The sequence below is a fragment of the Thunnus thynnus genome, chromosome 11, assembly GCF_963924715.1.
Source record: "Thunnus thynnus chromosome 11, fThuThy2.1, whole genome shotgun sequence".
NCBI lineage: Eukaryota > Metazoa > Chordata > Actinopteri > Scombriformes > Scombridae > Thunnus > Thunnus thynnus.
In genome coordinates, this window is record NC_089527.1 from 10,407,496 (window position 1) to 10,431,760 (window position 24,265).

Here is a 24,265-nt window from a genome sequence, read left to right on the forward strand (position 1 = left end):
GAGTAATCAGGGCAGTGCTGCCTCCCAATGGTAAGAACTGCAAATAGCACTCAGACATAGTACAGAAACTTTGAGGTTCAGGCATTTTCTGATGGAAAATGTATAGTTTTTTTTCTTGCATACCCTACATTAGTGCTGATTATACTAATGTGTGTAACTCTCCTGATTAATGGAAGGCTAAATAAAATCACTGTCTCATCTTTTAAGCTGTTTTGATATTGGCTCCAAATCTTCTCAGCTGATTACATGCAAGTCCATGATTAAGATAGAAATTATATCCACCTTCCTTATAACCCTGGACAACATCTTGCAGCTCTCTGGTTCCTTCGTCTCATATTGAGCACCTCTGCTTACCAATTTTATTCCGAGAAGGAACATGAATGTAAATCAATAGAAGAGATGCAGTACCTGTTCTGTGTGCCAGCCTGCCTCGGTTCCCTGAGGGGTTGAAATCAATGAGGCAAAAATGGAGCTTTCAGCAGTCTCGTATCTTTGAGCCCAATGGGCCTTGACAGCTCTGGAGATTAATGAGGGAAACTTCTGCTGAACAAGCAGGACGACTCTCAAAACACGTGTAGCCATGTTCACCGTGTCTGTTGAACACGGGCCATTCAGCGGTGAGTTACCGTAGTGTGGGGCTCAGCTGACAAAGAGCTGGCATGCATTTTAGTACCATGTACGTCCACCCACCCTTGACCAAAAATAAACGACTCAAATATTATATGTCTAAAGTCACAATACTTTTTATTTCTTTATTGAAATATAATCGACCCCTGAGGCTAGATAAAAAGGCCACACAGTTTGTGCCTCGTCTAGCTCCTCAGTCTGACACAGCCAGTTAGAACACAATAGACCTGTCCAAAAAACACACATTACACAACTGCTGTGACAACTCCAAATTTTTTTTGTTTGTTTTTTTGTTTTTTTTTTTGTAATACAAACTTAAAAGTTTACATGGCCCTTTACATACTAACAATGTTTCAGGACATACACAACTCAAATCATTTGCATAACTTCAACAATACTTGGAGTCTATTTGACAAAGAAAGCTACCTTTCAAATAATTGAAAACAAAAGTGCTCAATTTAGCTCACATATGATCCAGGGTCAGATAATCGGTATAATTTATTCACTTTCAGCATTTGTATTTGGTCTGCCTGAAATGTGAAGACGACGCAACAAATCAGCAGGTTTTTTGTTTTGTTTTTTTTTTGTACCAGCCATGATGATTAATCCAAGAAATCTAACAATCCAATTTGTCAAACTGTCAAATAGTCAACTAGAAGACACCTGGCTGGTACATGAGTTTGGTCTGCTTACAGGAATAGTTGTACATTTTGGGAAATACGCTTCTGCACTTTCTTGCGCAGAGTTAGATGGGAACATTGATGCCACTCTCATGTCTGTGCAGTAAATAGGTAGCCAGGAGACGGTTAAGTTAGCTTAGCTTAGCATAAAGACTGGAAACAGGAGGAAACGGTTACATGGCAAACAGGATATAATGTGTTAATTAGTGAGCTTTAAAAGTTGTTGGTAGGTGGTTTGTGTTACCTCCTACCAGCCAGGCTAGCTGTTTCCCTCTGTTTCAAGTCTTTACGCTAAGCTACGCTAACCGGCTGCTGGCTCCAGCTTAACCGAACAGACATCCAACTCTAGGTAAGACAGCGAATAAGCGTATTTCCCAAAATGTCAAACTATTCCTTGACGGAATTTCACATTGAACAATGAAACATATTTAAAATTACAAGTTGGACAACAAACTCTCTCTCTCTTTTTTTTTTTTTACCCTTGTATGGTTATATTTTCACTAGAGAGGCGATCCACATGAGCTCCAGTAAAGTAGAGGTCCTTATACTGTTTAAGCTCAGGATCATATTCTGTTTCTTCATCTTGGTCCACGACACATTACAAGTCTCTTCATAAGGGGGCTCAAAGGCAAAAAGGCCTTTGAACCATCAAGAGTCCAGAAGAAAAAAAAAAAAAAAAAAATAGGGAGGGGGGATTTTTTTTGTCCAGGTCTGGGACACGCTGAGGTAACATAGACAGTAATAAATTATTCCGTTGTTTAAAAAACACTTTGCAAGAATCATATCAATAATTCATATCAATAATACAAAATGGTATCAAACATACATGATGCAACATTTTCTTCAAACACATTCAGTTTTTGTTTTTTTTTTTTCCTTTTTTTGTTTTTTTTTTCCTCTCCCACGATCCAGAGTCTGTTGCTTCATTGCTCAATGATCAGTACTTCAATGTTTTTAAGTCCTTCTCTGGAAACTCTTTGTGAAGTCCCTTTAACAGTAGATGTAGATTAATACTGTATTCCTTCATTTGTTGAGGTTGATTTTCCACTTTCATGCTGAGGTGAATTTGTGTGCCATTCAATAAATGAAGTTTTTTTTCCACACTCAACCATCTCATTTCAAAACTGAGCGATATAGAATTATTTTCTGTCAATTCCTTTCGACTGATTAAATCCCAACTTATTTAATCTCGTTACAATCATCACCAAGGCAACAGGCATACACAGGCACACAGGGCTACAACACTAATCTCCCTTTTGCTTGTTTTTAGTTATTTGATTTTTTTTTACATTCAAATCGTTTTGACCGTGCCTTTCATTTCTCTTACAGATCCGAAAAGTAAACGACATGCCAATAGGAAAGTCAGAAATCGTATTAAAAGTGCAAAAATGTATTCCTTCAAGAGACAGTATTCGTCCAGACAAAAAAAGTTGTCCACCAAAACTTTAGTGCGTTAACAGTACAAGCCATTTCATAGGTTATTAAATTGTACATTCCTATCAACCTCACGACTACAAACATGAATATACTGAATGTCTTGTTGCTTTGAGTGTGTGGTTTCCCCAACAACTAAAACTTCATCTGTAGCTAGGTTAACATGGCTTTTTGAGCCCTGGGAGCATCACACTGCCTCATCCAGGAAGGCTTTCAATCTCTGACGTATTCCCAGGGCTACAGTATATATATATATATATCCCCAATCTAAAAGGAGTATTGTCCTTTACTGAGCGTGATTCATCTTCGAACATAGTCCTGAATTCAGCTGTGCAGTTTGAAAAGCCCCAAGACTTGTATTAAAGTGACATCACATTATTTTGGTTAGTGGCCAGTGCAAAACAGCGTCTCCAGCCTGTTTCAGATCTGAAACGTGTAGCTCTCGTTATCCCTTATCTACTGTTTCCTACAGATCCTTTTGTTAAACAGCATGACATTTGTTTACATTGCCACCTATAATCTGGTTTTTATATCACAAATATACTTTAATGTTCTATATTTCTTTTTAGATACAAAAAAAACCAAAACATGGAAAGTAACTTGTTTTTGAAGATTCTGCTGAGAATAAAATAAAAAAATATCAGGATTACTGTTCATACAGCTCTGATCAAGGTTTGTACTCGTCATGCTGTAGACAGTGACTGTAGAGGCAACCTAAATTAACCATAATTAATTTCAGACACTTCATGAAAAGTGGCTTTGATATACTGTCTGTCTTTTTGATGAGAAAATAATAAATTTATAAGAGTGTCTGTAAACATGGCCGTTGACACGTCAGTGTTGGTATGAACCCTGTTACGTTTACAAGTGTAACCACATACACCGACCCATCTTCCTCCTCCTCCTCCTTCACAATTACAATTTTTTTTTTTTTAAACGTTACTCAACGAGCTGATATGACCGTAGCGTTCACTTGTCAACCGATATGACACATTTTCTCAGCATCATGTCACATTTCTTTTCGCTTGCTACAACACGTCCTTCCATCCTGTCAGAACTCACATTCCAAAAACCAGAGCGTCACATGACCACGAGGTACACGCAAGAACTCACAGCTCACTCATCGACAACACCGCACAACATCTATTTTCATATGTTTCCCAAAAAAAAAAAAAAAAAAAAAAAAAATCACTGTCACCACTCTCATATTTATCCACTGTGCCCTTATGATGTCCACTCTGCAGAGAGAGAGAACACGGAACTAACAACGACCAATCTAGAAATAACACAGGTGCTTTTTTTTTTCCAGAAGTTGTAGGAGGGGAAGTGTGAGGATAGAAAGGTGATGACCAGCAGGTTTTTTTTGGAGTTAGTCCATAAAACACGGGGCGCCGTTTTGAGCCGACTCCTCCCTTTTCCTTCCCTTTCTTATGAAGACAAAACTTACAATATCAAGATGATATTGGCTCGTTTTCATGGTTCCTCAGAGTCTGTTATCTTGTGCCACGTTTGATAAATGAATTCAAAAATACACTTGATTGAGAAACTGTTCAGAGTTACTGTACTTCTGGGTTGAATACGGATGGGAGAGATCAAAAACCTTCAAAAGGGGGACCATAAATTGAGGAAAGAGGACATAACACTCGTTCCAAGGCGTTGTGAAGGGCAGAGGGGACTTCAGTTGAACATTTCAGATTCACTTCTCCCTCCTTGGATCCGTCCAGCCATTCATTCATCGATCCCCCCCTCTCCCTTTTGTGCTCCAGTAGTTATCGACTGCTGGGGAGTTCCCTGACATCCAGAAGGTGTGTGGGTGTGCGTGTTGGGTGTGTGTATGTTCAGAATGATAAAAGATGGATGAGGGAGGTCACAATATGGCGCAGTGGAACCTGTGAGAACCTGTGGAACGTTCTGCTCTCCATTTCATCTTCTTTTTCTTCTTCTGGTTTCGCTCTGGGACCTGTTGTCTGCAGGTGTAGAAAAAGAAAAAAAAGCTTGAGAAAATAATCTTAACTCAAGGTTCACTTACTAGCTTCTTTCATACTGACTCATAATGTTTAATTTACAATGAGATTAAGGGAAGTTTATTCACCTCGGTGGTTATTTCTTAAGTCAAAGCTACTGTTAAAGGAATAGTTTCTGGCAGACATGCTTATTTGCTTTTTTGGCAAGAGTTAGATGAGGAGACTGATACCACTCTTATGTCTGGGCAGTAAATATGACGCTACAGCCAGGAGATAGTTAGTATAGCTTAGCTTAGCATAAAGACTGGGTCTGTCCAACAGTAACAAGATCCACCTACCAGCACCTCTAAAGCTCAATAACATGTTATGTCTAGTTTGTTTAATCCGTACAAAACCAAAGTGTAAAAAGTGTGTCTTGTTATCACTGTGAAGGCAAGGCAAGCTAAGCTAAGCTAAGCTAAGCTAACAGGCTTCTGACAGTAGCTTCAAATGTAGCATACAGACATGACGGTGGTATTGATCTTTTCCCCTACATGTCTATAACCATTTCCTTTAAGCAACTATCCCATTACATGCCCATTCAGTCAGTTTTGGTGAACATGTGACAGGTGACACAGATGATGATGGCATGATTACTGAATGATGTAATTCTCCTATTGGATGCCTTGTGTGATGTTTGAAAATGTATATAAAGTGGTTTTCGACCTATTATTAGTTTGGCGCCTGATGACGGCAGAAGACAAAACGTTGGGCTGAGTCAACGTGATGCTGTTTGAATGAAGCAGAAGTCTGTGTTCAGTCCTCCTCCTTCAAAAGGGTGAACATGTGCCAGTCGCCCTTTGTTTTGTGAACATTTTTTTCCACCTCTACTTTTCCTCTTTCCACAATACTTATTTTTACAGAGTCTGTGATTCATGCACCACTTATTCCAGCAGCACCTATTATAAATCACAATGGCAACTATACAAGTGAGTCATACTAAGTTTAGAACCAGTAAATATTATTTGTCACCTCTTAGAGATTTTACTTTAAGTGTTTCATAGGTGAGTGTTCAAGTCAGCCAATCACAGAAGCATAAGGAGGACAGACAGTTGTTGCCAGAACATCATCCAACCCCCCATTTGACTGGCTTTCTATAATCTGACCACAAGAGGGCAATGCTGATTCATCAGTCTGCTCTCTTCAGTTTTGGACTCATAGGAATGGAGAGATGAGAGTTTGCACTGGATTTAGATATTTGGGTAAAAATCCTAAAATACAGAGACATGACTACTTGTTGACTTGGTCGTAGCAATAAAAGAAGGCCCTAAAACAGGATATGACCACATACAAAACATGGACACAAACCAAATTCTTCTGAAATTACATGTGTTAAGACAGGAAATAGCTCTGGAATTTTTCTTTCCTTTTCCACTCCCTACAAACACTTTCACTGGCCTCACATAGCAGCGTAACACTCTGTACCATAAACTTCTAAAGAAGAGGAATACACACTGGTATGTTTTTTTTTTTTAAAAGGGGAAGGGGTGGAGTGTGGGGGTTACTATGGGTGAAGCTTTCTTACGTACGCTACATTTCGTGCAAAGATCTCAAAGGTCTTTATCTACTGAGAATAAGTGAAACAACAAAACTGAACCTGAAGTTACCTTATAACACGGACCAGTTCATGAAAGGCTTTGTCCACATTCATCGGAGGATCCTTGGCACTGGTTTCAATATAAGTTATCTGAAGAAACAAGCAGAAATATTCCAAGTTTAAGCACATGAGTTGTATTACTGGCATAGAATTATCAATTTAGTTGAATAACTACATAAAAATACTGTACTCATCATAGGAAAATACAGAACAGGGAGACCTAATACAATGAATACAATAGGGGTTACATATGTCTACCAGTCAGGGAAATGACAGTGATGAATCAGCCGTATCTGACGCTAGTAAGTGTGTAAACATCCTTAAGCGCACTTATTTGCCGGACTGCTTATGAACACTTCAAAAACTTCCAAATTTAAAAAGGCCCCTTGAATCCAAAATAGAAAAAGAAAAAAAAAAGCATGACATAACAGTCCCATGAAGTCACATCCCTGGAATTAGAGGTTACAGTATGTGTGTGGCACAGTGAGCTGTCATTTTCCCCGAATCCCTCTGGACAGAACTCATTCGACACCACAGACAGAGAGCAAAGTCAGCCCTCTCTTCATCCAGGAAGCTGAGGTTACGTTATTGCCAAATTACACAGCATTGAATACAATCGATGTGTACGTTTTGTAAGAAAACACGCAACGATAATCAAAACAAAATATACTGTATATCCTACAGAATAACCAGACAGATATTTTCATAAAACTGTAATGGCCCACAATTAATACTCCTAGGTAATAAAGAGTGGTATCACAGGTTTTTTCATTCACTCACTAAGCAGTAATCTCTCCAAAAATATTAATCCTCACTTCTTAAACCATGTGTGATTTCTGGTGTCGCCTTGTGTAAAGAAGAGCTCTCTCAGATCAGTATGATTGGTGTATTCTGTAATGTCATGTTTGCCTGTTTCAATAGTCAGGTATTGTCACATTAGGTGCATCCTATGAGTGAATACTGTGTATCTGAATTTACAGACAGTCTACTGTTCAGTTGTGGAAATCAAATTAAACTAGATCTCAGTTTCAGCTTCTCAGTTTTGGATTTAATTATTTCAGATAGGACACATGGAGGTAGTGCACACGGACACCTCACAAACCTATCAGAAACCTGGTTTAAGATGTACATGGCCAAGAAATCAGGTTTCTCCAGCAGAAATCTGGCTGTGCTGACATGATTTCTCAGATTGACATGTTAAGAAATCATGTTAGCCAACAATAAGTTTAGGTGTTTAAGGAGAGGGTCACTACTTACATTATGTTTTGCAGCCATCTCTTGGCCCTGGTCAGAGGTGACCTTTCTCAGATGGACCAAGTCCACTTTGTTTGCCACCAGCACCATGGGGAAGGCCTCCCTGAGAGGAAAAGGACACACACACACACATATACAATATCAAGTATTTCTGTATAACTGAATAGTGATTAGTGACTATTGCTATGACCTGACAGGCTTAGCTCAGGTCAGGATGTATTATGTCATCAATACTGCCAACAAACGCTATATGAACTCCTAGTAGGAGCATCACATGCTACACAAACTGTCTGTGAAGTGTCATATTTCTGCAACACTTAACTCTTGTAGAAAAGTGAGCTACAGTTATACCACTAAATATGGACAGATAGCGAGTCACTCAGTTCCAGTTTCTATTTTTGTTCCATCTCAAGCTCGGTTTTATTAGCTACTGTCAGTCACTGTCACGGACAGACTCTTTTCTTCCCTCACAACGGACACTCGCAACATGACAGATTTGAATTTTGGAAGCGACTATGAAACGCTGGGCCTCTGCAGTGTCATGAAAGTGAAGCGGAGAAGAGATCCCAAAGCACTGTTGCCCTGTAAGATATGACAATGTTACGCACCAATGATTTCTGCTGAGCCTGCAAATCTCAACCAGACTGAGGCTGACAAAAGCTCCACAGTAACAAGGCGGCATTTTCTGAATACCTGTAATATTCTGAATTTTAGTGTATTTTCTTAAAAAGGTATGCACATTGTGGAATCAGACTTTATCAGATGATGTGACTGAGCTGATTTGGACTTTAAAAAAAGGTAATAATATCATGCAAGATTTGATGTTTTGTCATTAATGTTCCCATTATAACATTTTACTCACAAACTTAATAAAGGGCTGAAAACATTAGCAGCCAGAATATCAGTCAGGCTGTAAGCAAATCCACAGTTTTAACATATTGTAAATGTCTTTTACATGTGAAACAGCAACTTCCTCTTTTGGTAACTTTGGTTTCCGGGACTTACTATATTTAACACGGTTATGCACACACACAGTTTTCAATGCAATGGTTGATTGTTTTGGGCATTTTAGGTGCTTTCCATTTTGTTTTCAAAACCAAATAATTTGGTTAAAAGGTAAATTTGACTGACTGGTTATTAAGCTACAATCAGTCTGATTATCTGACTGCTGATGCTGAAAATGAACTCACTATAGTGATGTTGCTGTGTTCCTAAATCTCAGTTGTTACCCTGATGAGCACAATGTTTTTATAACCAATAGAAAGTATAACCAAAGGAATGAAAGTAAGAAAACAACTGTATGGTCCTTAAACAGAAAGGGGAAGCTCAGCAGATGGTCCATTTAGAACATGTTTATGGTCCGTGTAGCCTCCGTCCAAAGCTGTGTTCAACTTGTTTGATTTAAAAGGTTTTGGATTCACTGAAGGCCTCTTAACTGTTTTTTCTCACCTTATAATGGAACATGATTATTTAATCACCATCAGATGTGTTACTAGGGTGCGGCTCATATAACATACCAGCGCCTGTGTTCTACTATGACTGTTGATCTTGAAGGCCTGAAGGCCGAAACGTCATCTTAATAAAACAGAAATGCATATGGAGCCAGAGTGTGTGACACTTTTTCCTACTCTCAAGTCTACTTCCAGTGATCAGCGCCTCACTACAACCCTTGGTGTGCGTTACTTTTCCATTATACAACTTGTTTGATAACAGGATAAACAAAAATATGATGCATTATTTTGTTTTTCCATTTTTCGTGTGAATTAAAAACAAAAAATGGAAATTCACATGCTTTTCCGTTTCCATCTTCAAACAGGCGATTGGAAACTAAACCAAAACCGAAAAACAACTTGTTTTTCGCTTCATTGTTATATCTCTATTATCTGTCCCTACTGCATCTCTACATGATTCCAGTTAGGGATGCTGACTATTAAACACCTCCCAAAAAGTTTTTGAGTTTATTAAATACCTGCAGCGATCCCCCGTGCACAGAGACATTGTGCGCATTTACGCACAAAGCATAGCAGCATTATTTAAATCTCCCAACACACCGACAGGATCAGTCAGGATCTAATGTTAATTAATGCTCTGTGTGTTCTTCTACACATCCAAAAGGTCACACACACACAGTCCAGGTTCATACAGTGAAATTCCTGATAAATCCCGAGCTCCATCAGAGCCGTCTAAAAAATTTATTTCAGACACTAAGAGTTTAATCGTGTTTCCCCTGGAGAGTTTCTTCTGTCCTGACAAATTTATAACTACAGTTTTTAGTTTTGCTGCTTAAATATCCCACAATATTTACTGCATTGACATTACTGCACCCATGGAAACATTTACAATTACTGAAAGCAGTTGCTCTAATCTATAAAGTAAATCGTTAAAGAAAACACTCATACATCAATACAACACACAATAAAGAAATCACCTGGAAAGCTTGCACTGCTTGACATGATTTAAAAGCAATATAGCTTACAGGGACCAGTAGAGGAGGAGTGAAATGTCCACAGTAAGCAGCTCTGCCGGGCACACCCGGTTCTTCCCCCCCCACTCCCATAGCTTTACGTGCAGGGACTATTTTTGCCAGACCGGCTCACACACGACACACACACACACACACAAAAAGTTATTGCAACTCCACAAATGGGCCTATAGGTTGCCAGCCAACTGGAGGCGTGGATGCTGCAGCATGAATAAAAACTTTAAAAGCAGCAAAACTAAAAACTGTAGTTATAAACTTAAAAAAATGACAAAGGAAACTCTCCAGGGGAAACAGAATTAAACTTTTAGCTTTTGAAATAATTTTTTTTAGACAGCTCAGGATTTAAGAACACAGAACGCTAACTACCATTAGATCCTGAGTGATCCTGTCGGCATGTTGGGAGATTTAAATAGTCAATGAAGTTACACGTAAATGCACACGTCTCTCTGTGTGGGGGATTGCTGCAGGTATTTAAACTCAAACAGGAAAAGCATATGGATTTCTATTTTTTTAAATTCACACGAAAAAACAGAAAAACAAAAATAACGCATAATATATTTGTTTATGCTGTTATCAAACAAGTTGAATACAGCTTTGGATGGAGGGTACACGGACTGTTTACTCATCATAATCTCTAACACACAATGCTCTACTGCTGGTCACTGAACCACATTAGCTCAGGTACGATTGATTTCTCACTTTCTCACTTACTCACATCAGAAAAATGTTTATGGTGCGTGATGTCACACACACACACACACACACACACACACACACACACACACACACACACACACACACACACACACACACACACACACCTATGCAAACTGTTTCTCTGTGCTTGATTGTTGGAAGTTTCTTCTCTCTAAGGAAACTAGTGAAGATTGACCAGGATTTCTGTTATTTGATATTCAGCCACAGTGTAAATAAGTAATTTCTATGAAATCGTAATATAACATCCTTTGAGACATTCCTATATACACTAAACTCACGGTAATTGACTCCTAACCATATCCATATCATATCTCAATATTCCTTTGTGAGTTTTTATGCATGTGTTCAGAGCTCAGCTGTTGTATCCTACCTGTCTTTGACCCGTAGTATGAGTTGATGGAATCGGTCAACGTGTTCAAAGCTGGCCTTGTCTGTCACCGAGAAGACGATGAGGAAGCCATCTCCTGTCCTCATATACTGCTCCCTCATCGCACTGAACTCCTCCTGTCCGGCTGTGTCCAGCACTGGTTTGATGAAGGGACACAAATGATCATACACAGGATTTTACTGACCTTTTCATTCAAAACACACACACAGATAATATACTTGACATTGGCTTTCTGGAGCAATTATTGTAAGTTTGTATAGTATTCCTACTATTCTTACTTTTCTTATAACCTAGCTTCTTTCTAATTTCAAACTCTTAGATCTAACAAGTATACAATGACCCAGTTTGCAGTAGTCATTGCACAATAAGATTTCAATATTGTTATGGTGACCTGTTCCAATTTTCTGAAAGCAAAATGGTCTGCAATGAGGATATTCTTGTTTCCTGCACCAAGTCGTGGGAAGTTGTATGATTACCTCCACTTATGCACACAGTAACTTTTTTTTTTTTTTTTTTTTTAGATTTTGGTGACCTTGTGACCCAATGATCTTTTCCCTGAGTGCCACCTTCAGGCCACACTCCCTTTATGTAACTATTCTGTCCAAACTAGGAAGATTTAGAGCCATGACAGAGTTCATTTGGCTCAAAATCATAATCACATATTGTCAACTGTAAAACAGATATTTTTTTTGGTGTGGTTTCTTAATTCCTTCCAGAGCTTTATGTTTCCAATATAATTTGGAAAACTTAATGGAGGGAAGGGATGAACCCATGGAATGAGAACATTTCTCCCACATATTACAATATTTGTGATGCCTTTTTCTAAATGTCTTTAATTCTTTCACAGAACTGCTATTAAAACTTTAAAAAGATTTAAAAGATTTCAAATGTGCAGTCTTTGGTCAGTGATGGACATGTATAATTGAAACCAGGAGTAAAAAGTAAAAAAAATAAACCCTTTTAAGAAGATCAGCATGGGGAGATAGGATCATTCTCAGCAGCTGCTTGGCTAATTTCACATGCACAAACTTTTTTTTTACTCACCATCCAGTATTGCCCACTGTCCATCGATCTCCGTGTGTTTAAGATACGAGTCCTCTATCGTGGGATCGTAGTCTGGCACAAAGATCTTTTGGAAAAATTGGATGGTGAGGGCACTTTTCCCAACGCCACCATCCCCCACCACCACCAGCTTGTATGTTGGCAGGTTGTCACTTGGCACAGCACTGGTCGCCATGGCTACCTCGGCAGTGGTGGTTAAGGTGGGAAGTAGGCTTGTAGGTGGTGGATGAGACACACCTGGTTGTAATGGAGGACTGAGACAGACAGAGAGAAAGAGAGGAGGGGGGGGGGGAAGGGGATTGATAATAAAAAAGGGGGGGAGGGAGAGAGAACAAGGGAGTGAGGTGTTAAGGTTTTTTGTTGCGGCTGCTTTTTCATCACCATGGAGACCACAGCTACAACTCGTAGATGAAAGCAGAAAGATGGCAAAAATATATGTAGTACAAAAATAAAGAAAGAGGCCAAGTTCAGCACACTACAAGCCCACCTACAGCACAGACTTTTAAACTTTAGATACACCTAGCAAAGACAGACCACAACATAAATAACAACTGTACATTATTATATACAGTAATATGGCATAATGGACTTAAAATTGATGAGATCATAAATCCAGTCGTATTTCACCCACTTATCTTTTTTGTGTGGATGCATTTGATTAATTTGCTATTTGGGTTTTATCTGAAAATGCTAATTCGGGCAAAAGCAGGAGAACTAAACTGAGTAATATTTTCTCAGTGAAGCAACAGTTGTGAAATTAAGAGTGAAAATGTTCAAGTGAAAAAAGTTAAAACAGTGAAACAATTTCTATTTTTAGAGGGAAGCTGGTGTTTTCCAGTCTCTTAAATACAGTTTTTTTTTTTTAGAGCGAATATCTAGCTACCATTACAGGAACTGCCTCTCTAGGGACTATCGTATTGACTTGAGAAGTTATGCAAAATGGGCAAAAATGAAACCACAGATCCCTGCACAGTCCTGTGACTGGGCAATCAGCAACACAAAGCCTGTGCCACTGTGCTAAAGGGGTACGTGGCTTTCTTCACATTTTGGCAAAATTCAACAAATGCACTTATAGCATGAACAAAAAACTGAAATGAGTTGACGCTTTCCTCTTTCCTGGTTTAAATGGGGCTGTTGCTGCTGTCCTTTTTCCATCAGCTCCAGTACAGCGAGCTTTGGCCTGAATGTAGCGTTTCAAGCTGTGATCATATGCCTTTTCACTTGGGCCTCAAAGCGGAGGATAACCAAACTGACGATATCATGGTTCTGCAAAGGTCAAACCATGATGGTCTCTATCCCCGACCAATCTGTATCATCGCATTAAAACAGGCTGGTTGTGGTTATGGAGGCGTCTCTGAAGAAAGAGTTGTTTTTAAAAAAGGTGCTATGTTCTGCTTCTGGTCTCTCTGGTTTCACTACTTGTTCTTACTGTCAAACACATATCGGCCTCACTGATGCACTCTCATCAATTGATGTGGTTGAATCGGAGCTGTATGTGCCGTCTTAAGATATTGTTAATGCAAAACCGAATATTTCCTCCAGCTGCTGCTTCATAACACGAGCTTCCCAATGGCAAACCACAAAAGGCTTTTATTATGGAGCGGCTACAGGAAGTGCAGCGGAATTTGTCACCAAGGTCAGCACCTTACTGCTTTGGTGATTTAAAGTTGGTCTACTGAGATATTATCAGCATTTTCACATTTTTGTGAGTTAGCTCATTTTAAATATAAAGGCAGAATGGTAAAAGAAGCAGCAGCGACAGTAAACCTGGTCAAATGAGATGTGCTTTGCCTGCACCGCTGGCTCCAGTCAGTCACTCACAGCAAGGGGAATCACAACTGTATGGGAAACTGTCTTAAGCAAGGCTTAATGAGCGTGCATTTAGCCTTGTAGCAGTAATCAGGCTAATGACTGATGTTTGTCTACTTTCCCTTTCCCACTGTAACCACAGAGCCAGCAGAGATACACGATGGCTGAGACACAGATGGATAACTGCAGCTTGTAATTATGGCTTTTAGAAAACAACATCTAAAATAAGACAACATTAGAAAATAACATCTATCTTGCAACAATACGAACAGTTTAACATATGAGTATGTTTTCTATACAAGTGAAGTAGAGGCTCAGTGTAAAAAGAACCTGTTTAAACATTTACAAATAATAAAGATGTATTCTATACTCTGGGAAACAGCTTGTACAGTACTCAACATACTCATATATAAACTTACATTAATACAGTAATACTGTATGGTTCAAATCACTAAGGGCAATGACATAGGAGCTTTAATATGCATCATGCAATCTCGTGCTGTTATGGCAAAAAGCTCACACCACAGCTGGCTACAAAGACGGAGAGAGCTACAGAGAGAACCAGACATGAGGGGGGGGGGGAGCAAGATACGAGAGCAGGAGAGGAGGGTGAGAGAAATCGGAAACAGAAGAGTGAGACGGTGGAAGCAAGGGCACATGAGGACAAAGTTGAAAGAAATGTTTTAAAAATGGTGTCAAGTGGGTTCATAGACACCTCTCTTTTACTGCCTGTTTATGGCCGATTATTTTATCATTATTTCTACATAAAATGTTCAACATAATCTGAGAGTGACGAGCAGCAACTTAAGACTTGATCAGTAGGCAGATGATTAGAATCAGTAAACACGACCTACTGTGTTATTTTATCACTTGACTGTTGACAGACTCAGTCCAACTTGTTCAAATCAGTCGTAGCACCCAAATTATAACCATAATCGTCCAATAAATGAGAAAGCATATCCCACCTTTAGTTAGCCTAATTATGATCCAGTTAACCTTAAAATAAACCTTCACCTTTGCAGGCTTGAGCTTACAGATGTGTTGTTCCTGATAGACTACATTTTAAGAAAATGTTACGGAGGAGATGGTGATGAAATAGATCCTGCTGTAGGGTTCATGCTATCCCAAGATCAACAGTTGGTGGGGTTAACACACAGATAAATATAGTAACCAAGCGGCAACCTCCAGGCTGAAAAATGAAGCCAATGTGTAGGTGCCAAAAACTGCAGTTCCTCAAATGGCCACTAGAGGCTGGGTCTAAAAGCGTGTCAATCCTCGTAGACCCCCATGTTAAAATGCTGAACTTTACAGCAGAAATAAACATGTTGACAGCCTGGTACCAAAAATGGTTTTGGTCTCTGTAGCTAATTTCCCCTTTCATGACAACTGTACAGGATGGTGAATTTTTTTATACCTCATTTCAATTTTAATAAGCCGTAAAGTTATGAATAATTAAGGACGTGGCCGCTTTGAGTAACAGGTCACTAGCCGCTAGGTGGCTTGTTTCAGCAACTAGGCTTCGTTCGGTCTGCCTCAGCTTCACCTCTTTGTCCATTTTGGATTAGCCGGGAGTTAGGCAGAGTCAGCCACTGCCAAGATAACGACGGCTGGAGCTGCCAACCATGAGCTTCAAAACCACTCTTCAGAAATGAATGAGTGACGTCACGGTGGCTACGTCCATATTTTTTTTTACAGTCTATGGTAGTAACCCTGCAGGAAGGAGACTGCAAGGTAGGAAATCTAAAAATGTGGGAGTATATTTGATTTGTAGTGAATAGGTTAAAACAATCATTTAAGACAAAGCATCAACACTTAATACAAATTAAATTTTTATTTGAAATTAAACTAATCTATCCCATCTTACTGTGAAACCATCATATTTATAGTTTTCATTAAACTGTAGAACCAGTCAAAAGCAGATAATAAAAAAAAAAACTAAAAAAAACAGTCACTCACTACTAGCACAACTCCCCCACCACCCACCCACCCACGCACCCATTCCTCCTTCATCCACCAGGAAACAGCTGTCAGCTGGCTACAGTCCATCCTATCCTGCCCAACACAATGGAGGGAAGGAAGATGTTTCCTTCCTTTCCAAAGCCAGCCGGACAGCCAATCAGTCAGTCTGAACCAGTCAGTCAGCCACATTGGACAAAGAATTTCTAAGCCAAAATCCTGATATGAAAAAGCTCCCGACAGTCGGTTAGTTGGCGGGCTGTCACAAAGTCACAAAATAGGAGTAGTAGGAGTATATAACACTATACCGTTTCATTGAATTACTACTGTGGACAGTTTCAGTGCTGGACAGAAAAAACAAAAGCACTACAGCTTAAGAAGCACCATGAAATCACAATACAGCTCCTGCCACCAGTTGTCTGTCTGCATCCAGACCTTTGAATCTGCCCACTCCACCGAGTCGAGTTGGAACGATTTGACATTTCTATCTGATATCAGGAAAACCAGTTGTGGTTTTCACACCAGTCATGCGTAGGGGTGGCCTAGCTGAAGCAGTCAGGTCACAACCTTGTAGGGTGTGTCAGTATTTCCCACTGACAGTCTATTCGGTGCGGTGCACAAACCTCTGAAACACAACTGTTCTGTGAGACAAAAATAATCCACAGACAAGCTTGGTAGAGGAAATTTTACTGTGTCCAACCAAAATTGGCCCAATCTGGCCAGTGTGGCTACAGGGCTTTACAAACCATGATGTTTTAAACAGAGGACCAATGAATGCTGCAAAAAAAACATAGTTACTGTAACAACAACACTTGTCAATGTCCACAATAATGGCAATAAATTTGTAAGCTGACATTTTCCATTGCTAAAAGTGGTGCTTTCCAAAAACAACACTCTCCAAAAGGGGATAAAAATTGGAAAATATCATGTGTTGTGGACAGAAAAAATTGAAGCTTTTCAAAACAAATCACTGGAATAATTGAGTGATGTTATGTAGTAGCAACATTAATAACTTTCTGATGACTACAACTCTCTCTGGAATCACTCATTTTGTATGTCAACATACAGTTACTCACAGAAGTGCTGTTATTTACATATTTATGTTTATTTATGGCACACAAATTCAAGCATAAAACTGTGATTGGATTAAGGGCCTACATGCAGCAACACACAAATTACTATAAACTCTGGTTAATAGTTATTTTTAAGATGCATCAAATCATTATTTTATAGTATGTGAATGAAACAGAACACCCGTATTGAATATAGGGGATGAAATTATAACAGTTAATTTCTTCATCAATTAATCTGCAATTATTTTCCTGATTAATCGTTTAGTTTATAAAATAAATAGAAGATAAAAACAAAAATGTTATTCACAATTTCTCATGGCTATGTCTTCAGTGTGTTTTGTCTAATTAACCGTCCAAAACCTTAAGATATTCAAGTTATTATTATTATATAACAAAGAAAAACAGCAAATGACCACAATGACACGCTGGAATCAGAGAAATGTGGCACTTTTGCTGGAAAAAATGAATCGTAGTCGGTGATTAATATTCTGTTGATCGACGAATCATAAGATATAAGCGGGATGCAACAAACTGAGAATAAATCAGCTGACACCGAGTGGTGTATCTTTCCATGTCTGTCAAAATGTTCAAGCTGTTCTCTACTCCTTAGATTACTGGTTGTAAAGCACATTTTTTTGTTTTAAGCCAAACAAAAACAGGAAGAAAAGACTTAACCTTTGTCCTGTTGTTTTGGCCTGTGTATGCAGACAGCAAGCTTTTCTGAAAATGCTAATGAAGACAGAAACATATCCTCATTTTTGAATTCCTTTTCATTTTGCAATCATTAAAATCAGAGAAACTATCATTTCAAATCCACAAATTTACAACACACACACTGCCATCAGCACAGCAGACATACACAGTAACTTTACGGCTTGTAGAACTCACTGGACAACATGTGAAGTGCTATATAAAGCATCTTAAATTCATTTGGAGTGCTGCTCTGCAATAATTTGTGTGTTGATTCACTTGATTTGTCACCTTAAGAGCCTATCTCTACCGTTATGGTTAACCAGGAAACATACTAAGTTTCTTATCATCGTGTGACAGCTACAAAACCAAAGAAGAGTGTCAAACCAGTGACATATTCTGTCAATCTGCAGCACACCCCCCCCTTACAATGACACGACTCAACAGGTGTGTGGTTTTACATATTAAAATAACAACAGGGGCAGCTGGTGTGATTTGGGCTTAATACTTTGTCTTCAACGGGACTCCATTAAGTCACTCTGGCCTCTTAAGAAGTGGTTAGTTGCTGCCTTGGGAAAGGATAAAAGGGACTTCCCTCTTCACATGGGAACAAAGCAGCAACATAACTCACAGAATAAGAAGGAACACAGCGGTGCACACCCCGGTCTGTACTGTAGCGTTGATATCAACACTCATCGATCACTCAAAGCAGGTGTTAAGACACGGTTCACCGAGTTCAAAATGTTTTCAAACCTACTTCAAACTCCACCTTCAACTTTTTTCTCTCTTTGACTGAGAGCTGATCTTATCTTTTGTTTGAAGGTTGTTTATTTTCAGCTTATGAAACTCATTTAAGAGATGCATCATTTCATTTGTAAACCAGAAAATATTACTCCAAAATGTTGAATTTTGGAAGAAACAGCCAAGTGCCATCCCAAGAGAAGCAGAGTGCCATAAACAGTCATGAATATTGGCAATATTCTACAATAATTAATGCATATCAATATATGATTATAGTGTTAATCAGCTCACCATGTTTGCCATCATGGTATCACATTCACTTGTTTTTATGTACAAAATAATTTCTGGATTAAGATGAACATCTCGAGCATCTTCTTCACACAAGTACAAATTCAGAGCGCAGTAAGATGCAATCTGACCGACTGAGCCACCGCAGTGTTTCCTTTATATTCATGAATTCATGAGTGCCACTTCTAAAATTTCACACGATCATCAATATCAACGGGCTACTAATGATTTTCACTCACACACACTGTGCGACCACGAGAACTCCCCGTCATTGACTAGTGCATCAAATCCCAGAATCCTCCCTCTCCTCATTGTTCAAAGGATATCTATGTGAAAGGTACTGTTATAGGAGTAGTAAGGAATAGGACAGTGCATAATGTGTGAGCGTAGCCAGTGTGTGCTTGACAAGCGGCAGAAAAGTGACAGTGAATGTGAGCGGAGCAGAGGAAAAAGGTTAGCAGTAAGTTGTCAATCTGGCAGTGAATGAACAGTACAGGATACAGAGTGTCAGTTAATAAATGCTGCAGCTTCTAAAGAAAAGAAAAGTCTCGTCTATTGTTTCCCCAACTGCTGGAAAAGTGAAGGGAGTTAGCTCTGAAGTTAGCAACAATGGGTTAGTCTAAACTGACAAGGCTCACTTAAAGTGGACTCTCATTCTCATTTTAGTTTCAATCTCAGTCACTCCTAAACAGAACGGAGAAATGTGACTCCTGAGCCTCTTGAGTTTTGCTCAGCATCCCCCACACCAAAGCAGTCAACCTAGAGGAAACACTGCAATGTCTTCTATTATAGACAGTATAATATATAAGATTATTATCCTGAGACAGTGTTTCAAAACAGATTATTTGAGCAGCAGTAGGTTATGCTAAAGATACAGTGTGTTCAGATGTCTTTAAACTTGGCATCCTTTAAACCATTTTGACAATCAATTTGAATCAGATACACATAAATAGAAAATCATGGTAGAAAATGATGACAGACTTCATACCAAGATCTTCGACACCCAGTGTGACATCTGGCAGGGAGGACAAAGTGCAAATAGCCTAATACTTGGCTGCGCAGCTGATCACATGATTGTGAATCATCGCCAGTGACTAACTTAGCACAGTCTCCGGTCTCGCAGCATTTAGCCATAAATTGCATTGATGTCTTTTTCATTATACTACACCATTTGGAGAATTTCTCTGCGGATAAGGCTGCTATTCACAAAAAAGTTCACATACACAAGCCAAATGTCTCACTGATGTACTGTGACTTGCTGGGGGCATTTTCTACTCTGACCTTCCCATTCATTCATTCTGAAAATTTTACATTTTTTTTCTGGCTGTTTGGGAATTTGAACCCAGGCACAGGATGTCATGACCGAACCCCTCCCAGGCATCAATGACAGTGAATGATTAAGTATACTGTATGAACAACTCATTTGCAGTTGCTTTTGGGAGAAAGAAAGAAGTGCATTGAGCCAATTATATGGTATGGTTTTAGATACCTATCATTCAAAGGACATAAAATAAGGTACTATAATTTATTTGAGGTATGATGCAGATATCTTGGAACAAAGGAAACCACGTCATTTCCCAGTAATCTATGGTATTTCTCAGTAAAATGTACATTAGTCATTGCAGACAGCAGTCAACAGCCAAAAGTGAAAAAATTAGAGCAGTAATTTAAATCTAATAGTGAGCAAACTGTCTCAATAGTACAGCCAGACAATAAAGATACTTCACTGCTATCACTTAAGTCTGATTTATAATAGGTCGCTTGACAGAAATGAAAGAGTCACGCGACGTCTTATGAAATGTATGTTTCAGCGTAAGGTTTCAGTTGTCTCCATGGTAACCAGACTCCAGCCAGCTTGTTTAGTTACATTACATCATCCCGCTCTGGATTAATTAAACAAGGACGTTTTCTAAAGTTACAGACCAAAATATCACTCAGGAAGTTGAGCGAAAACTACAATCACCATGGTGACATTAGTAAGACTACCCAATCACACCGCAAAACAAAATATGACAGTGTCCATGACATAACAAAACTCTCCAAGTGCAAAACATGAAAGGAAAGTGTCGAGCAGCCTGCCATAAATCTGTCGTCAGGGCTGGGTGATAAATACGTGTTGCTGTTTATCGGCTTCCAGGAAATCTAGAAAATTCTGTCGTCCAAATGAATAACTCTGAGCAAGCCGTGATTAAAAACTAAGAAATGTAAAAAGAGTTTAGTCTCATGTTATGCATCACTAAAGGAACATACTGTAGTTCACTGCTTTGAAAACCAATTTGATCATTTTGTATTTGCCATGATGTTGATCTATATTGGAAAATACCCTTAAAAACATAAGGATAATGATGCTTAGCCCAGATATAAAAAGATGATATTGACACATCTTGATTGGGGATGTACAAAATTAACCTGCTCATCAATCACTTTAGTCAAAGTTAAAGGATCAAAACAATCAAATTTGTTTGGGGTTGTTACACAAAGTCCTATTATTTTTTTACAGAAAGTGTCCAACTTAAGTAAGATCAGCTGTATCCGGTGCAACCATCATTATTCATCAACTACATTGCCGCAATGTCAACATTTCAGTATGGCTGCTCATGTTCTTTGCTCTACTGAAAAAAAAAGGTGGAGTTTTGTTTTCGTCAGATTGGCATTTCCTCCTACTGTACCTTCATGAACTTTACATTGCGGTTATTGCAGTGACTTTGGATGTTAGTGAATCCCAGCACCACTGGTCAAGTTACAGCTGCAACAACACTACTGGTTTTTTGGGGTTTTTTTTCATACATACTGTACATCAGATTACATACATCAGTTGGAATGATACTGAGGTCTAAACTAAATGGGCAAAGAATTCAGTGAAAGTCCTCAGTCTGGCGACAGAAAGTATGGCCTCAAACCCAAAGCAACAAAGCAACTATTCATCTGAATTTCCTTGCAAAAAAAAAAAAACCTGGAGAACTTCTATTCTGATTTATTGTTATTAAAAGGAAGTATCATCCATTTAGTTTGAAACATAGACTACAAGAAACATCAATAAGGGAAATTTAGCATAGGACAAGGAATACGCTGCTGTAGAGCGGTGAAACACTATTTCAGCTGTGGTTTGGCTGCTCTAGTCTCTGCTTATAAAGGAGAATAATATTGGGTTTAGGATAATACATTAATTTTATTTATCCAGTCAGATTCATGCCCTGATTAACATTCCTATGATTACATGTATTTCCCTGCCTGGATTCGTCCTGGCTGTCAAATGACTGAACTAGAGCTGCAACAATTAGTCGATTAATCGATTGGTCAATAGACAGAACATTTATTAGCAACTATTTTTCGTTCATTCATTAATCATTTTGAGTAATTTTTAAGAAAAAAAAAAAAGCCAAAATTCTCTCATTCCAGCTTCTTAAATGTAAATATTTTCTGCTTTCTTAAGTGCTCTTTGATTGTAAACTGAATATTTTTGGGTTGTGGACTGTTAGTCGGGATAAAACAAAACATTTTAGGTTGCATCTTGGGCTTTGGGAAACAGTGAACTAATCAAGAAAATAATCCACAGTTTAATCGATAATGAAATAGTTGTTAGTTGCTGCCCTAGACTGAACCTGCAAACCGAACTTCAGGTCAACCTTCTGTTGTACTTTCAAATATGGGAAATGTGACCTAGGTGATACTCCATGCGAGCATGTTCCAATTTGAATCTCGCATGTACTTAAATAATGAGTAATACCAGGGCTCATTTTAAACCCAGCATCAACTTATCACCCAAAGGGTAATTTCCCTTAATCTAAGGTCACAATAAGTTTTAGGGAAAATGTGAAACAACATGCAAAAGTCAGCTCATTACTACTCTCACAAGCAACTTCACCACCACCACTATCATCATCATCATCATCATCATCATCATCATCATCATCATCATCATCATCATCAGGGTTTGACATTTCCATGAGGTTATGATGGAAGGATAAGGGTGGTCGGTTCCTGGACAGCTAAATTATCTGGTGATTTCACTTTGCTATTAATAGTGATTAGCGTGTGTGTGTGTGTGTGTGTGTGTGTGTGTGTGTGTGTGTGTGTGTGTGTGTGTGTGTGTCTGGGTGTGTGTGTGTGTGTGTGTGTATCTGTCTTACTGCAGACTGACTGGTGCTTCTGAATGATCTCATCCTATGATTTGATACATGAAGAATCTCTCTGTTCTCTCTCTGTCCAGCGGTTCAATCTGCACACCATTTCTGCTTCAGACTTGGACACCACAGTGGATGTGTCTGTACTCCGTGCTAATATATATACATACATACATGCTATATAATATATGTATAGATATATATATGTGTGTGTGTGTGTGTATATATTGTATATATGTATATGTGTGTGTGTGTGTGTAGTAGAAGTGATCATTTTTGACAGACGAGGAAAGACAAGTAATGTTTTTGTTTCGTCCCCATGGGAGAATTTTTGACACACAGGCAAGGCCCGTATGTGTGTGTCTATGTGTATGTCTCCGTGTGTCTGTGTATGTGTGTGTGTGTGTGTGTGTGTGTGTGTGTGTGTGTGTGTGTGTGTGTGTGTGTATAAGCGGCCGTATGGAAAACCGACAGTAGCCGCCCCTGAATAACGGATTTCGGTTGCTTCATCTTTCTCTTGAAGTTTGCAGCAAAACGGAATTTCCGCAAACGGGATTCAGTCGCTCATATTCTCAATTTAAAGGAGCTAATCTCCCTTGACTGTTTATCACGGTGTCATTTAGTCAAAAAGGTGACAGTTAGCTCGGCTACAGTAAGTTGTTTGCACACCAAGTAGTTAAGGATTTTAACGCTAGCTACGTTAACGGTCGGTGTTGCCTGCACTGTCCGCGGACACAGTCGTCCGCATTCACGACCCTCTTCTTTCTCAGCGGGAAAGCTACTTACCGATATGAGCTCCGCTGTCTGTGAACACAAAGAAAAATGCCCTCACACCGACATATTCCTCCTCATCTCTCTCCTTCTCTCCTTCAAGCCACCGCCGCCCTTTCGCCACAGACGGGAGTGTGCTCTCCACATCTGCGAAACAATACGTTGAGTAGCTAATCTTTGTATTGCAACAGCTGATGCTATAAATAGAAAAGCCCCAAAGGGGTGAACGCCGTTTTTCGTGAAAACATTCAACCATTAAATTGTTGTTTTTTCAGTGTGATATGCCATCGAGGTTTAGAAGAAGATGAAAAGTAACATGTTTGTTTTTATTCAAAATGTTTTTCTAGTGTTAAAATATTGAAATCTCACGAAGCAGTGGAAGAATTCCCCTTTTTGGTGAAATGGACTGTTCCCTTATGGTAAAGGAGTTTTTTTTAAAGGGATAGTCCTGTCAAATTCCTAATTTAGGGGGAGTCGAAATCATTTATTTAAAAAAAAAAAATAATTGCGTTGTGTGTGTGGCCTATGTTTGTTTGTTTTTGTGAGTTAAATAATTGACATTGTTTTTT

At 38.9% G+C, this 24,265-nt stretch overlaps 1 protein-coding gene across 1 annotated transcript; it reads right to left on the bottom strand.

Moving 5' to 3' along the window:
- Positions 1-727: 727 nt before the first annotated feature.
- On the bottom strand, positions 728-23,886 carry mrasa (muscle RAS oncogene homolog a). The gene is made up of 6 exons (XM_067603139.1): positions 23,712-23,886; positions 12,227-12,498; positions 11,165-11,318; positions 7,599-7,698; positions 6,352-6,431; positions 728-4,708 (listed from the first exon to the last, which is right to left on the bottom strand). The coding sequence occupies exons 2-6, from the start codon at positions 12,417-12,419 to the stop codon at positions 4,609-4,611; spliced, it is 627 nt and encodes a 208-aa protein (XP_067459240.1). The 5' UTR covers positions 12,420-12,498; positions 23,712-23,886; the 3' UTR covers positions 728-4,608.
- Between the last annotated feature and the right edge of the window lie 379 nt (positions 23,887-24,265).